Below are 15,780 nucleotides of genomic sequence, written 5' to 3' on the forward strand. Positions count from 1 at the left end.
GACCCGCAGTTCTGGGTGACTTTCCTGAAATCTATCCCTTTTCCTAGACCTCTCCAGTCCTTTTCCTTCACCCCCTGCCTTCCTTCCCCTTCAACCCTTCTGCATGAAGAAGGAGCCACTGGCTCCGAAAGCTTTCCAATTACAACCATCTTTTATATGTGTGTTCTGCACTTCTTGGTGAGTAGATTTTTTTATCTGTCGAATTAAATTATTATAAACAGTGTTGCAACATACTAAGAAAAGTTGTAAAATATCCAGGAGTACACACATCATGCCTGAAATAGACAAACAGATATTAAAATAAAATCAGTATGGAATGTTGTTAAAAGATGGATATGGAAAGAAGCCATAGAAGATGACAATATTTTTGTTAAAATGGGAGCATTGTAAAGGAAATTTCACATGTAGCAGATATTTTCAATCAAAAATAGGCGAGAAAATTGGTATAGATAGTTCAGAAGAGAAAGCAAGACAGTATACTGAATAAGCAATACAAATTATACTTAGGAACTAAAAATTAATCTCACAACTCTGTCTAAGAATAAAATTTCATGTGGGATAGATAATATCTCCAATAAGTGACTAAAAAGTTGTGGCTCTGCAATGTTTAATATTCTTCATCACTGTGTAATGCATCATTAACTCAGGATGTTTTCCAATAGAGATTGAAATTTACCATTGTCAAACCTCTCTATAAAAAGGATGGCTCCACATATATCAGTAACTACCACAAAACGCCACACCTTGCGTGATGTTTTAAGATTTTTGAGAAGGTAATGTACTCGAGGGTTTTACCCACCTGTATAGTGATGAGTTACTTAGCTAACCATAGTTTGGATTTTGGAAGGACCACTCTACTGAGTCAGCTACTTATGAGGTCTGTTAAAAAAAATTCTGTAACATTCGTAATTTTGCACCAATTGTGTCTTGGAACAAAATGTGGTTGGCATCCCTGCACACACCTGTGTTTGTTGTGTAACTGTCATTGTTGTATGTCTGTTAGTTAGTTAGTTATTGTTCAGTGCCATATTGAGCAGAACGTTGTTCACACAGTTTGCAAATTTCGTGATAGGAGAGAACAACGGGTGTGCATTAAATTTTGTGTGAAATTCAAGAAAACCTTTACAGAGACACACCAAATGATGAAGAAAGCCTACAATAATGAGTGCTTAAGCCATACTTGGTGTTACAAATGGTTCACACAGTTTTAAGATGGCCAGATAGAAGTTAAAGATGAGCCTCGCTCAGGACGCCCATTGACGTCTACTGACGATGCTCATGTCAGGAACATCAACGAAATTGTGTGTGTCGACCAAAGACTGACTGTCCGAGAGATTTCAGAAGGATGTAACATTTCAGTTGGGAAATGTGGGAAGGAAATGGCCTGAATTGTGGTGAGACAATTCACGGCTCTTGCATCACGATAATGCACCTGCGCATTCATCCCTGGTGGTGCGTGACTATTGCACAAAAAACGAAATTGCTGTGCTGCCTCATACTCCATACTCTCCAGACCTGACCCTTGTGGACCCTTTTTTATTTCCAAAGTTGAAAACCCCATTGAAAGGATGAAGAATGATGGATGAGATAAAAGAAAATTAGAAGAGGGCACTTCACATTATCCAGCAAGAGACGTATCAAGACTGCTTTCAGAAGTGGATACAGTGTTGGGAGCAGTGTATCAATTGTGGGGAAGAGTATTTCAAAGGAGTCCATTAGTAAAACATATGTGCAGAAAAATTTTGTTGACAAAGTTCCGGAATTTTTTTTTAATAGACCTTGTGTACATTTACTGTGCAAGTAATAAAATACTTGAATGGTCATATATCACCAACTGATATCTTCTGTGACAAATGGAAGGCAGTTGATTGTGTCAGTCACAATATTCTATTAGAGAAATTAACTTTTATGGAACATGTAATGCAGCAAATGCATGGTCTAGGTCTTATTTGAGAGATAGAATGTAGGAAGTTACCCTAGGGGTATTTGAGTAATATAAACAAGAACACTATGTGATCTGCATGGGGAGAGATCACATTGGTTAGTCCCACTGGGTTCAATAATTGGCCTCAATACTTTTCTTGATTTATATTAATTATCTGCCATTTTATTTCACCCAGCAGGCAGGATTAGCCCTGTTTGCAGATGATATAAATGCTGTTCTGGGCCTGAGCAAAGAAACATCAACAAAGAAAATTTATTGAATGGTTTTCCCAAATGGGCCAGCTTTAAACGCTGGAAAAATGTAGCTCATCCAGTTTTGTACTATTGAAAGTATTCCACCCACAGTTAGCCTAGTATACTGTCAAGAAATGATAAACAAGGTAGAAAGTTGTAAATTCTTTAGTGTGCATATAGATGAAAAATTAATCTGGAAAAAAAATAGTAGGTCTGGTAAAACATTTATGTTGAGCTATTTTTGGCACAAAAATAAGTGCCAACATTGAGGATATAAAAGTCAATAAATTAACACATTTTGCATATTTCATCACTGAAGCTTTGTGGGATAACATTCTGGGGCCACTCTTTGCTTGGGCAAAAAGCATTTATTGCACAAAAGGAAGCACTTGGCATTACTTGTGGATTACACACACACATACATCTTGCAGGTTTCACTTTAACCAGCTGGAAATATTAACCACAGCCTCACAGTACACAAATTCACCTGTGAAATTTTTTTTATCAACAATCCATCTAAGTTTGAGGGTAACAGAGGGTTTCACAAGTACAAAACTAGAAGGAGAACTCATCTGCATTACCCTTTCATAAATATAACTTTGGCACAGAAAATAGTCAAATACACAGCTATAAAACTCTTTGACATTCTGTCCATAGAAATAAAATGTATAACGGAAGTGTTTTCAAATGTGTATTGAAGATGTTTCTCCTTAACATCTTCTTCTATATCATAGGATAACTCTTGAATACATAAAATTGATCATTCACACAAAATTCAAGCTTTCGCAACAAACTGTTGCCTCATCAGGAAAGAGGGAAGGAGAGGGGAAGACGAAAGGAAGTGGGTTTTAAGGGAGAGGGTAAGGAGTCATTCCAATCCCGGGAGCGGAAAGACTCACCTTAGGGGGAAAAAAGGACAGGTATACACTCGCACACACGCACATATCCATCCACACATACAGACACAAGCTTGTCTGCTTGTGTCTGTATGTGTGGATGGATATGTGCGTGTGTGCGAGTGTATACCTGTCCTTTTTTCCCCCTAAGGTAAGTCTTTCCGCTCCCGGGATTGGAATGACTCCTTACCCTCTCCCTTAAAACCCACTTCCTTTCGTCTTCCCCTCTCCTTCCCTCTTTCCTGATGAGGCAACAGTTTGTTGCGAAAGCTTGAATTTTGTGTGTATGTTTGTGTTTGTTTGTGTGTCTATCGACCTGCCAGCGCTTTTGTTCGGTAAGTCACCTCATCTTTGTTTTTATATATAATTTTTCCCACGTGGAATGTTTCCTTCCATTATATTAAAATTGATCATTTGTAGAGAAATATTACTTATTATTTTTTAAGTTGTATGTAAGTGTTCTGTCAGTAATCTGTTGACACATTTCATATCATAACATTTCTAGTAACTTTGATTTATTGAATTACTAACTAACTAACTAACTAATTTACCCTTTACCTGAAAAATGAGAAGTTAGTAGATGTAAATGTATTCTTGCAGCTTCAGTTTAAACTAAATCAGTAAATCTCAGTTCTTTAAAGAATCAAACTCCGTTGTGTAACACAGTTTCAAGCGTCTGATTACCTTTCAAACAAGTTAATGTGATAAATATTTGGCTTTAAGCATGTAAGCAAGAACCACTTTAGGTGATGTTTAAAATTATGTTTAAAGTTTGCTGAAAGTTGCTAAGTACCCTAATTCTCAAATACTGAATGAGTATAGTTTCAGTATTTGTGCACCATCAATAAGCTGCCTCAAGAGAAACACAGTTTCCAATAGTAATGCTTGTATTATTATGCCAAACTTTAACACAGGATTACATTTCTTAATGAGCAGACAAAGACAGCATTATAATTTTTTTAAATTGGTCAATAATTATGCAAAATATTGAAAATAAAATTTTTGTTGCTCCTGGAAATTGTTAGATAGGCAAATTGCAACTGATACCAGGTTCTAGGATAGTGATTTAGTAGTATAGATTGTTTTCCTTTTTCCAGGTTGTCGAAGATCCATTTGAAACATCAAGGGTCTATGTCTATATTAAAGAAGATCCAGACTTAGATTTGGGAGTGGATGCAACTGACAATGGTGTAAGTAATCTTGTGCAAGGGGGTGTCAGAAAATATAAGGGAATTATTTTTTTTGCATTTTATTGTGCTCGCAGTTGAGATTGGTGTTGGCAGAACCAGAGAGGTCTGATCTTGAATGATGTAATACTGAACGTGTCAGTTGCCTGGCAGTATGCAGTTTGGGGAAAGCAGGAAAAGTGTACAGCTTGTTTACTGTACGCAACACAGATCCCAAGTTGCAGCACCATGTGACATTTAGAGTTTGTGTTCTCCTTGAGAAAACTCTGTCACAAACACTGTAAATGTTGCAGCAAGTCTACAGAGAGCAAGCCATGGGAAAAACGCAAGTTTTTGAGTGTCACAAATGATTTGAGGGGGTGAAAATGACCTTGCGGATGCTCAATGTCCTGGAAGGCCCTCATCTTCTAAGACTGAAACCATTGTCAACACAAGTGATGTCATGTTGCAGGAAGACCATCATTTGTCATTCACAGAGATGTCAGAAATTATAAATATATCATATTGATCAGCTGAAGGCACTCTACAAAATGTTCAAGGGTATAGAAAAGTTGCAGCAAAATGGCTGCCTCATGTGATCAGTGATGAACAGAAGGTTCACTGTGTGATGGCATGTCAACAATGAAAGGAAGGCTTGAAGGGAACTAGATTATTTGGACAAAGTTATCACATGTGACGAATCCTGGTATCAAACAACGGAAAATACAGAATGGAGTGTAACAGTATTATGAAAAGGAACGTTGCTACACACCATATAGCGGAGCACCCCCCCCCCCCCCCCCCCCCCCCCCCCGCCCCCCCCACCCACACACACACACCTTGATCAGCATGTCTGGAGTAATTGTTGCAATGACCGTCTCGTAAATTAGCTCAGTCAACTAGTAGCAGAGGCACAAATGCATGATCCTTTATAAATGCCCAAAGGTAAAAGTCATGTGGTCTCAAATTGGGGGAATATGAAGGCTGTGCTTAACAAGTTCTGTCATCTGGCCCCTTGTGGTTAATCCATCAGTCTGGAACAACATCATTTGACCAATCGTGTCCTGAGTTGTTAGTGATACAGTGCACCGTAATAGTGACAAAGTTCTGTTGTTCAGCTTCTTCCAATTGAAGAGGGGGGGGGGGGGGCATAGCTCTGTCTCACCAAAATACAAAACACGTTGTTAAGTTGCTTGACCAAAAAAAAAGGCCCATAAAGTTTCCACCTGGATATGGCACAAAAAAAAAAACATTCAATTTAGAAAAGTCTTCTTGCAGCTGTACCATCCTGTGGTGATTTACTGACCCCCAGATGCATACATTATGTGTGTTCACATTTCCACTTAGGTGAAATGTTGATACACTTCTGAGGATAACATGATCCAGACCATTGTGCAGCAATGTTTTGTTTGCAAAGTTTGCATATAAACTGTATTCTATAGGCCTTATAGCTTGTAACAACTACAAATAATATGGATGTAGTTGTACGCACCTCCTTAAAAGGCTCAACATAGATGTCACTGGAATCATTATTTCACAACTAGCCTTCTGAACTTATACCTTGGGGCTACACATGACAGGCTCTCACACTCATTCAATACCTTGTTTAAACAATGGAAAGTCCAGGTTAGAATACTGATAATTATGAAAAGGGAAATTTCTACTCACTGTAAAGTGCACCTCACACACACGTGACAGTTGTATGTGGCCACTCAGGCCACACTACACCAAATGAAAGAGACAGTGGCCACGTACGTGCAAGGTGAGCCTGCTTGAGTGATTTGTGTGTGTGTGTGTGTGTGTGTGTGTGTTGTAAGCAGCACGTAAGTTGCATGTAATGAATGCTATAAATCCTTAAAACCACGATATTCATCTTGAAACACCTGGAAGTTCTTTGATTTTACTAGTGGGATTAGCATTTCTACTTCGTAGCTTCAATCATGACACCTGTCACTTGACCTTCACCTTCCAGTTTCATTTTGTACAAATAAATTATCTGCAGCCAGTAGGTACATTTACTTGTTATTCTCCATTTACCATGCTTACAGGCCATTCATTCACTCATTCATTTGTTTGTGTGTTGTGTTGCATTGTTCTCAAGGCAGAGGAGACTGTGCAGAATGCCTAAAGCATTAAAACCACTATCTCTCAGTGCATTTTGGGCTGATGGGCTACCTGATGACTCCATTTTAAATTGGAATGTAGATAAATCCTGAGGAATTTCGCACACTGTGCTTCATTTAGTGCATGACAAATAATGTCTACTTCTGGTGCGAAGAGGTCATTACTAGAGATGGGGGATCCGCTCCTGAACTAATTCATAGAGTTGAATCTTTCAAAGGAGTGAACAATCAGTGATTCAGAAAAAAAGAACAGTAGCTCCAAACGTTTCCCACAGCAGAGAGAGGAGAGAGAGAGAGAGAGAGAGAGAGAGAGAGAGAGAGGAGAGAGAGAGAGAGAGAGAGAGAGAGAGAGAGAGAGAGAGAGAGAGAGGGAGAGAGAGAGAGAGAGTCGGAGCAGACCAGTGGGGCCTCTGCTGGTCAGAGCACACTGCACGCCACACAACACAGCCAGCGCCGGCCTCTACCCTGCTTATGCCTTGGCTGCCTGCATTGTGCAGTGCCCCATTGGATTTTGTGTTTTACATATGCCGTGCCCTCTCTGTGCTTCCTCTGCTGCGTGCAGTGTCTGGCGCACCTTAGCATAGCACTCCGTCGGCGATCGTTTCAGTCGCATGTCCTGCCCTCTAGGCAGTTGATGCGAGCAACAGGACACAGAGCCTCCTAGCGGAGAACATAAGAACTACTTGCAACAACCTGCTCGCAAGAGAACGGACGATTTGTCTCGGAGCGGGTGAGTTCACCGCTCCCCCCACCCTCGGAACTCGCCCGCTCAACGCTCACCCCACCGTTCTCGACTCTAGCCAGAGCGTTGAGCAAAGCAACTCAGGTGTCACTCTGGTCTCTGCGGGTTTAGCTCACGCAGTAATACAGCTCGCGTCTCGACCTGCTTGACTCAGCACCTCTGCATCGGAGTTCGTCTCTACTGGATATTGTTCTTCGTAGTAATACCGTTATGTATATTACATAATTATGTTATGTATACATCATTTGTTTTTATTTTATTTTTATTTGTTTAAACTGATCAGATTAGGTTCCTGACGGCTCCTCTTACTATAGGATTTTTTATTATGGTCACTCGAATTTACACTTTAATTACGAGCGAACCGATAAACGTATAGCAAAAGTGATACACCAATATTTTCCTTGTTTTATTCTGCAGAAGGCTATATGCAGCACTTTGGTCTTACAGTCAAATTTATATACTTTTTTCTTATTTTAGTATGGATTTTGCGATTTTAGGCGTCTTCGGAAGGAAATGTTCACTTTAAAAATATATGGCTTGCGATGTATTTGTACGAGGTTAATGAAATTTTAATACATTATAGCCAAATATATTGTTAATGTAAATCTCAAGTTACAACATTTTACGATCACCCAAAAAACCACGATAGTGCAAAATAAATCAATAATCAAAAACTTTGTCATATCGTGGAAATTTCAATAAACAATACAAAATTCTTACTCATTATCTGTGTTACTTCAAAATAGGATCAAATAAGATAAAAATACAGGTATAGTACTGGAATAAACCAAGTTTAAAGGACAATGTGCCTTCCATTTATTTTCTGTTGTGAATGAGTGGTGAGTCATGAAAAAGAGCTAGTTCATTTCAGGGAGTGAACAGTTCTGATCCGATCTCTGAAAAGAACAGTTTTGCCCATCTCTAGTCATTACTGCTTGACTGAAATTACCATGTGTCTGTGCCACTAGGTGTTCGGATTCTAACCGTCTACAGTGGGGCGGTACCTGTGTCTACACCAGCCACAAAAATTTCCTGTGCAGTTAAGCATGCTGGCCTCATACCTGCCATTCTCTTGTTCTTCTTTGACACACTTATCATCACTAACATTGTTTGACCACCTCTACACTATTTGTTTCTCTTGATGTATCAGTTCCTCCAAAAACAAGGAAAAACACATCTGTTCCACAAAAACTGGTTTACGGAGAGTTAAACCAGTTGCAACAATTTTCTCATTATGAAGGGGTCACCTGTTGGGACCAGTGCTCACCACTATGGATCTGCATAATGTACTGTATAGGTCTGTAGCTCTACATACATATTTGCCTAACCACCATATGGTGTATGGCAAGTGGTATGTCGCACCACTTCTGATCGTTCTCTTTCATGCTTGACTCGTAAATTGAGTGAGGCAAAAATGGCTATTTATATGCCTCCAAGTGAGTCCTGATTTCTCTTAGCTAGTCTTCATGGTCCTTAACTGAGATGTGTGCTGGTGCCAGTAGAATCATTCTGCATTCTGTTGCAAATGCCGATTAATGTTGGGAATGGTGAAAGTTTCCATCAAAGTGGACGTCGATGCTGATTTCCTGCAACTGGCCAAAGTCCCAAAGTCCCCCCCCCCCCCTCCACCCTTGAGTTTTGCGATAATTAAGCCAGTTCATCCTTGAACTGACATAGTGAACTACCACATAGGAATACAACCTACCTGTTGTGCAAATAATTTTTACATGGGATGACGTTATGGTGTGTATGTTTAAGAAACACTGTAAAATGAACTTGTTCACACTGGTTATAAGCTAACTATTAATGGTAAGAGAGCACGGTCTACCACATGACAGATCGAATGGCATCCTATTGACAACTGCCGACTATAATGCGTCATCCGTAACTTGAGCAAACAACCCGAACAGTTTCTATAAGATCCTACATCTGTGGTTATGCCAGAGTTATTCATTTATTTATTAGAATCAATGTTTCCTGACATTGTAAAATTTCTGAAAGACAGTATTTATGACCCATAGACTCCTCCTAATGTCTGAGTGGCAAAAGGCAACTTTTGTTAGCAAATATTTATTAGTAACAATTAATTTATTTGTGGCAGAGTAAATGAACTTTTCCTACTTATCTCTCTTTGCTGGTCATGAGGGATTTCTGCATTGGGACCACCATCCCACTAGCTCTGAAATTGCCAGATAGGCAACCGCCTCTGCCAGCCAGTATGGGAACCTACCACTTCCTCCTTGCTCTGTACGTAACTGCAGCACTGATACACTCACTTCATATATGTGAAATAGCAAAACTAGAAATAAAGTAAAATGCACTCTTATCTCCAAATAAGGGGTACCGTACATGCTGAGGTGGTAACCATGGAAAACACAAGTTTAGATCATAATGAAGAACAAAGTATGACATTCCGTTACACAGCCATGTGAGAATAACTGACTTCTAGATGATGATGATGATGATGATGATGATGATGATGATGATGATGGTGATGGTGATGGTGATGTATTCTTCTGCCTAATAGGCAGGTCTAGCACTGCACATTTAGTATTCTTCAGCCCTGCTGTTTTTCTGCCATCCTTTTTGTAGCTGCAAATGATTCATTTATCCTGATGTTGTCAGTTAACTAGTATATTTTTTTCCCTCTTGTCATTGTTCCAGTCTTCATTCTCTATGCTGCATCCTTTAGTAGGCAATGTCCTCTCATACAGTATCATACTCTATTTCTTCTCTTCCTCTTAATTGTCCCCCCCCCCCCCCCGCCCACCACCCCCCATGGACATTGCCCCAATGCTGGGGAGCCTTGCGTGCCTCAGCGATACAGATCGCCGTACCGTAAGTGCAACCTTCAACCAAAACGGCCTTGCAGTGCTGGTACTGCAAATGGCTGAAAGCAAGGGGAAACTACAGCCATAATTTTTCCCAAGGACATGCAGCTTTACTATATCGTGAAATGATGATGGCATCCTCGTGGGTAATATATTCTGGAGGTAAAATAGTCCCCCATTCAGATCTCTAGTTGGGGACTACTCAGGAGGACATCATTATCAGGAGAAACAAAACTGGCATTCTATGGATTGATGCATGGAATGTCAGATCTCTTAATTGGGCAGGTAGGTTACAAAATTTAAAAAGGGAGATGGATAGGTTAAAATTAAATATAGTGGGAACTAGTGAAGTTTGGTGACAGGAGTAACAAGACTTTTGGTCAGGTGAATACAGGGCTATAAATACAAAATCAAATAATGGTAATGCATGAGTAGGTTTAATAATAAATAAAAAAATAGAAATCTGGATAAGTTGCTACAAACAGCCTAGTGAACGCATTATTGTAGCCAAGATAGACAGATGAAGAGACTGAAGAAATGTATGATGAGATAAAAGAAATTATTCAGACAGTGAAGGGAAACAAAAATTCAATAGTCATGGGGGATTGGAATTCAATAGTAGGAATAAGAAGAGAAGGAAAAGTAGTAGGTGAATATGGAAAGGGGGTAAGGAATGAAAGAGGAAGCCATCTGGTAGAATTTTGCACAGAGCATAACTTAATCATTGCTAACAGGTGGTTTAAGAATCATGAAAGGAGGTTGTATACATGGTAAACGCCTGGAGACACTGGAAGGTTTCAGATAGATTATATAATGGTAAGAGAGAGATTTGGGAGCCAGGTCTTAAATTGTGAGAGATTTCCAGGGCCAGATGTAGACTCTGAGCACAATTTATTGGTAGATTAAAACTGAGGAAATTGCAAAAAGATAGGAACTCAAGGGAATGGGAGCTGGCTAAACTGAAAGAACCAAAGATTGTAGAGAGTTTCAGAGAGAGCATTTGGGCATGCTTGACAAGAACAGGGGAAAGAAATACAGTAGGAGAAGAATGGGTAGCTTTGAGAGATGAAATAGTGAAGGCAGCAGAAGATGAAGTAGGTAATAAGGTGAGGGCTAGTAGAAATCCTTGGGTACCAGAAGAGATATTGAATTTAACTGATGAAAGGAGAAAATATAAAAATGCAGTAAATTTGCAGATGAAAAGGAATGCAAATGCCTCGAAAATGAGATTGTCAGAAAGTGCAAAATGGCTAAGCAGGGATGGTTAGAGGACAAATATAAGAATGTACAAGTATGTATCACTAGAGGTAAGACAGATACTGCCTACAGGAAAATTAAGAGACTTTTGGAGAAAAGAGAACCACCTGTATGAATATCAAGAGCTTAGACGGAAAACCCATCCTAAGCAAAGAAAGGAAAGCAGAAAGGTGGAAGGAGTATATAGACACTCTATACAAGGGTGATGTACTTCAGATCAATATTATGGAAATGGAAGAGGATGTAGATGTATATGAAATTGGAGATATGATACTGCATGAGTAATTTGACAGAGCACTAAAAAATCTAAGTCAAAACAAGGCCCCGGGAGTAGACAACATTACATTAGAACTACTGATAGCCTTGGGAGAGCCAGCCACGACAAAACTCTTCCATCTGGTGAGCAAGATGTATGATACAGGCAAAATACCATCAGACTTCAAGATGAGTATAATAATTTCAATTCCACAGAAAGCAGGTGCTGTCAGGTGTGAAAAATACCGAACTATCAGTTTAATAAGTCTCAGTTGCAAAATACTCAAATTCTTTACAGATGAATGGAAAAACTTGTAGAAGCCAACCTCGGGGTAGATCAGTTTGGATTCTGTTGAAATGTTGGAACATGTGAGGCAATACTGATGCTGTGACTTAGCTTAGAAGAGATGTTAAGGAAAGGCAAACTTACATTTCTAGCATTTGTAGACTTAGAGAAAGCTTTTGATGGTGTCGACTGGAATACTCTCTTTCAAATTCTGAAGGTGGCAGGGGTCAAATACAGGGAGCGAATGGCTGTTTACAATTTGCACAGAAACCAGATGGCAGTCATAAGAGTCAAGGGGCATGAAAGGGAAGCAGTGGTTGAGAAGGGAGTGAGACAGGGTTATAGGCTATCCATGATATTATTTAATATGTACATTGAGCAAGCAGTAAAGGAAACAAATTAAATTTTGAGTAGGAATTAAAATCCAAGGAGAAGAAATAAAAACTTTGAGGATTGCCGACGACATTGTAATTCTGTCAGAGACAGCAAAGGACTTGGAAGAGCAGTTGAACGGAATGGACAGTGTCTTGAAAGGAGGTTATAAGATGAACATCAACAAAAGCAAAATGAGGGCAATGGAATGTAGTCGAATTAAGTCGGGTGATGCTGAGGGAATTAGATAAGGAAATGAGACACTTAAAGTAGCAGATGAATTTTGCTATTTGGGGAGCAAAATAACTGATCATGGATGAAGTAGAGAGGATACAAAATATAAACTGGCTATGGCAAGAAAATCATTTGTGGAGAATAGAACTTTGTTAACATTGAATACTGATTAACAGTCAGGAAGTCTGTTCTCAAAGTATTTGTATGGAGTGTAGCCATGTATGGAAGTGAAACATGGACGATACATAGTTTAGATAAGAAGAGAATAGAAGGTTTCGAAATGTGGTGCTACAGAAGAATGCTGAAGATTAGATGGGTAGAGCACCTAACTAATGTAGAGATCTAACAGAATTGGGGAGAAGAGGATTTTTTGGCAGAACTTGACTAGAAAAAGGGGTCAGTAGCTGAGGCACATTCTGAGGCATCAAGGGATCACCAATTTAGTACTGGAGGGAAGCGTGGAGGGTAAAAATCATAGAGGGAGACCAAGAGATGAATACACTAATCAGATTTAGTCTGTCTATTTCACACTTTCCCTTGTTTTCCATACACATGTCTCACAGGCTTTCTAAGCATTTCTTCTCTCTGCATCCTACTGCCCATATTTTGGCACCATACAGGACAACACAAAAAACTTTACTAATATTTTCCTTAATTGTTTATTTAATGGACCACAGAAAATACTACTCGTGTAAAACATTTCTTTTTCAATAGGTATTCTTGTTTTGTTTTCTTGATTATGTGTCATGTTGCTGGTTATTTGGATCCTAGATACCTCAAGTTGCCAACTTGTTTCACCAACTCATCACTGATTTTCATTTTTATGTTACTGGAGTTCCTTCTAAAATTCGTTGTACTGGTGTTCTCCACTTTTATCTTCATTCCATATTCTTCACAGTTGGGGTTCAGATATAATTTTAATTGCTTAAATATATCTGATACCCTTGTTCATGTTTGTTTGGCTTTGGCCATGATTGCTATACTATCATTGTTGATGTGCTTTATTAATCCTGATTATTTATCAATTTTAATGGCTAATGTTAGGTGTAATTTAATGATGGAACTTTGCAATAACCAGTGTGTGATGAAAACATGCCCTCCTAGGATGTGTGAAATATTATATCCCTGCTTGAAACCTGTCCACTGCATTTTTGAAGCCTTCATTGTAAGAGACTGTGTAAACGATCTCACTTATGCATCATAAGATCACTTGAATGCCTGTGGCGACAACTCCCATGTTGCAGTAACAGATGTTGCCCGATTGGTGGTGGGGAGTGACATCTTCCCTCTTATCTTGTTGCGTATCTAAACTGAATTGTGTATTGTACTAGCAACACATATTTGTATAGCAGTATGTATGTAGTGCTGAAAAGTGTCACAAAATGAATTAAAAACACCAAATGATGACGTAATAAAATGAAGTAGTGTATGCATGTAACAAGGAATTTTCACCAGCTGACAAAATTTGTAGTAGTACTGATTTACAGAATGTTTAAAATAAGTAAAAACGTGTCATACACATTTAAGATGTGATGTGTTCTGAGTAGTGTAAATAATCTGTAGTCCTCAGAATTCATACTCTGCAATTTTTGATACATGTTGTCTGAAAGAAATCTTGCAGGTGTATTCGGTTTCTACAAGATTTAGTGTAGTTTCCTCTCTTTATTGTTTTATTTCGCTGAATTTGTGATCTGATACTGCTGCCAACTGTTCCAGGAGGCATCCACAAGAGGACTTGCATCAGATAGTGCACGGTAAGACCTTCATTATTTTTTTAACACGTTTGTTTCACCTGTCTGCTAGGTTTTCTTCCAAATCTGTTCAGGTGTTTCTTTGGAAATGATCTCTGAACCAGGTGCCACAGTGGAATAAACGCTTGGATGGAGGAGGACAAGCAAAAGTATGTTGCCCATCCTTCCACAATCATAGCTGGTGTTGATGTTGGTGTCAATGTCAAAACCTAAGGAAAGTTTTTTTACTTGGAAAGCATGTGACCCATTATTTCCTCCTCAGTTTTTAAAGCTTACCTTTCAATCGTTAGTATCCAGATTCTCTTCCTTCTGCTTTCCCCCTCCCCATTATAAACAGATGTTTAAAAAAAAGGAAAAAAGGAAAAGAAAGAAAAAATCATAACACCACAAAGAAGTTGTGCGACATTAACGAAAGTTGATAGGTGTGTTTCTGAAAGGTGATATCAATTCATATTTTGCTCCAGTCACATAGGAGAGGTGCTATTAGTGTCACTATGAGGATGCAAATCAGGTTTACTTCAAACAGTTTTGAGCATTAGTTACCTCTGAGACTGGACATGGTGAATGCCTTTAAGGCAACAAAGACATCATTATCAACACCTCACTTTGTTTGAACGAGGTCGTGTAATAGGGCTACAAGAAGGTGGATGTTCCTTCCACAATATTGCAGGTAGACTTGACAGGAAAGCAATCACTGTGTATGGTTGCTGGCAGCAGTGTTTACAAGAATATACAGTCACAGCAAGACCAGGTTCTGGACGGCCACGTGGCAGCACCGAGAGGGAAGACCATCGTGTTCGGTGTATGGCTCTGGCCCATCGAACTGCATCTGCAACAGCAATTTCAGCGGCATATGGCGCCACAGTGACAGATTGAGTACTACGAGGCAGCTTGGAGCCAGATGCCCTGTAGCATTCATTCCACCGACCCCAAACCACCACCCTTGGTTTCTTCAGTTGTGTCAAATGAGAGCTCGTTGGAGGGTAGGGTGGTGGTCAGCTGTGTTTTCTGATGAAAGATGGTTCTGCCTTGGTGCTGGTTAGGAGGAGGCCAGTCGAGCCCTGCACCCAACTTGTCTGCATGGAATTATGGTCCGGGGCGTGATTTTGAATAACAGTGGGAGCACCCTTGTAGCTATCCCAAGTACCCTGAGTGCAAATTTGTACACTAGCCTGGTGGCAATTTGACCTGTTATGCAGCAATTCATGAACAGCATCCCATGGGGTGTTTTTCAACAGAATAACACCCACCCACATATTGCTGTTATAACCCAATGTGCTCTACAGAGAGTTGATACGTTTCCTTGGCCTTTGTTGATCACTAGGCCTGTCTCCAATTGAGCACATATGGAACACCATGGGATGACAATTCCAGTGTTATCCACCAACAGCATTAACTGCTCCAGTATTGACTGACCAAGTGCAACAGGCCTCAAACTATATCCCACAAACTGAAATCCGGCACCTGTGCAATACAAAGCATTCAGAATTCTGGTGGTTAAACTGGTTATTAATGTACTGGCATTTCACGTTTGCAATGGCTTGTCTTGCACTTACATTAACCTATGATCTTGTAATGTTAACCACTTAAGTATGTTACCTGGACAAATGTACTCCCAAAATTTCATTACTCTACATTAATTATTTTTTGTGTTGTGATTTTTTTCTATCAGTGTATACAGGGTGGTCC

The 15,780-nt window shown here is 39.5% G+C and overlaps 1 protein-coding gene across 3 annotated transcripts in view; it reads left to right on the forward strand.

Annotated features, from left to right (window-relative positions):
• The window catches only part of LOC124553728 (zinc finger protein 665-like), a 43,219-nt gene that overhangs the window by 13,874 nt on the left and 13,565 nt on the right, over window positions 1-15,780 (forward strand). For 2 of the 3 annotated variants that reach the window (XM_047127648.1, XM_047127647.1), the window contains exons 3-4: window positions 4,172-4,264; window positions 14,057-14,094. In XM_047127648.1, the coding sequence (XP_046983604.1) occupies window positions 4,172-4,264; window positions 14,057-14,094 (131 nt within the window). Of the gene's footprint in view, window positions 1-4,171; window positions 4,265-14,056; window positions 14,095-15,780 lie in introns of those variants that run through there. The other variant, XM_047127649.1, reaches the window with a different exon arrangement.

Source organism: Schistocerca americana, chromosome 11, assembly GCF_021461395.2.
Source record: "Schistocerca americana isolate TAMUIC-IGC-003095 chromosome 11, iqSchAmer2.1, whole genome shotgun sequence".
Taxonomy (NCBI): Eukaryota; Metazoa; Arthropoda; class Insecta; order Orthoptera; family Acrididae; genus Schistocerca; species Schistocerca americana.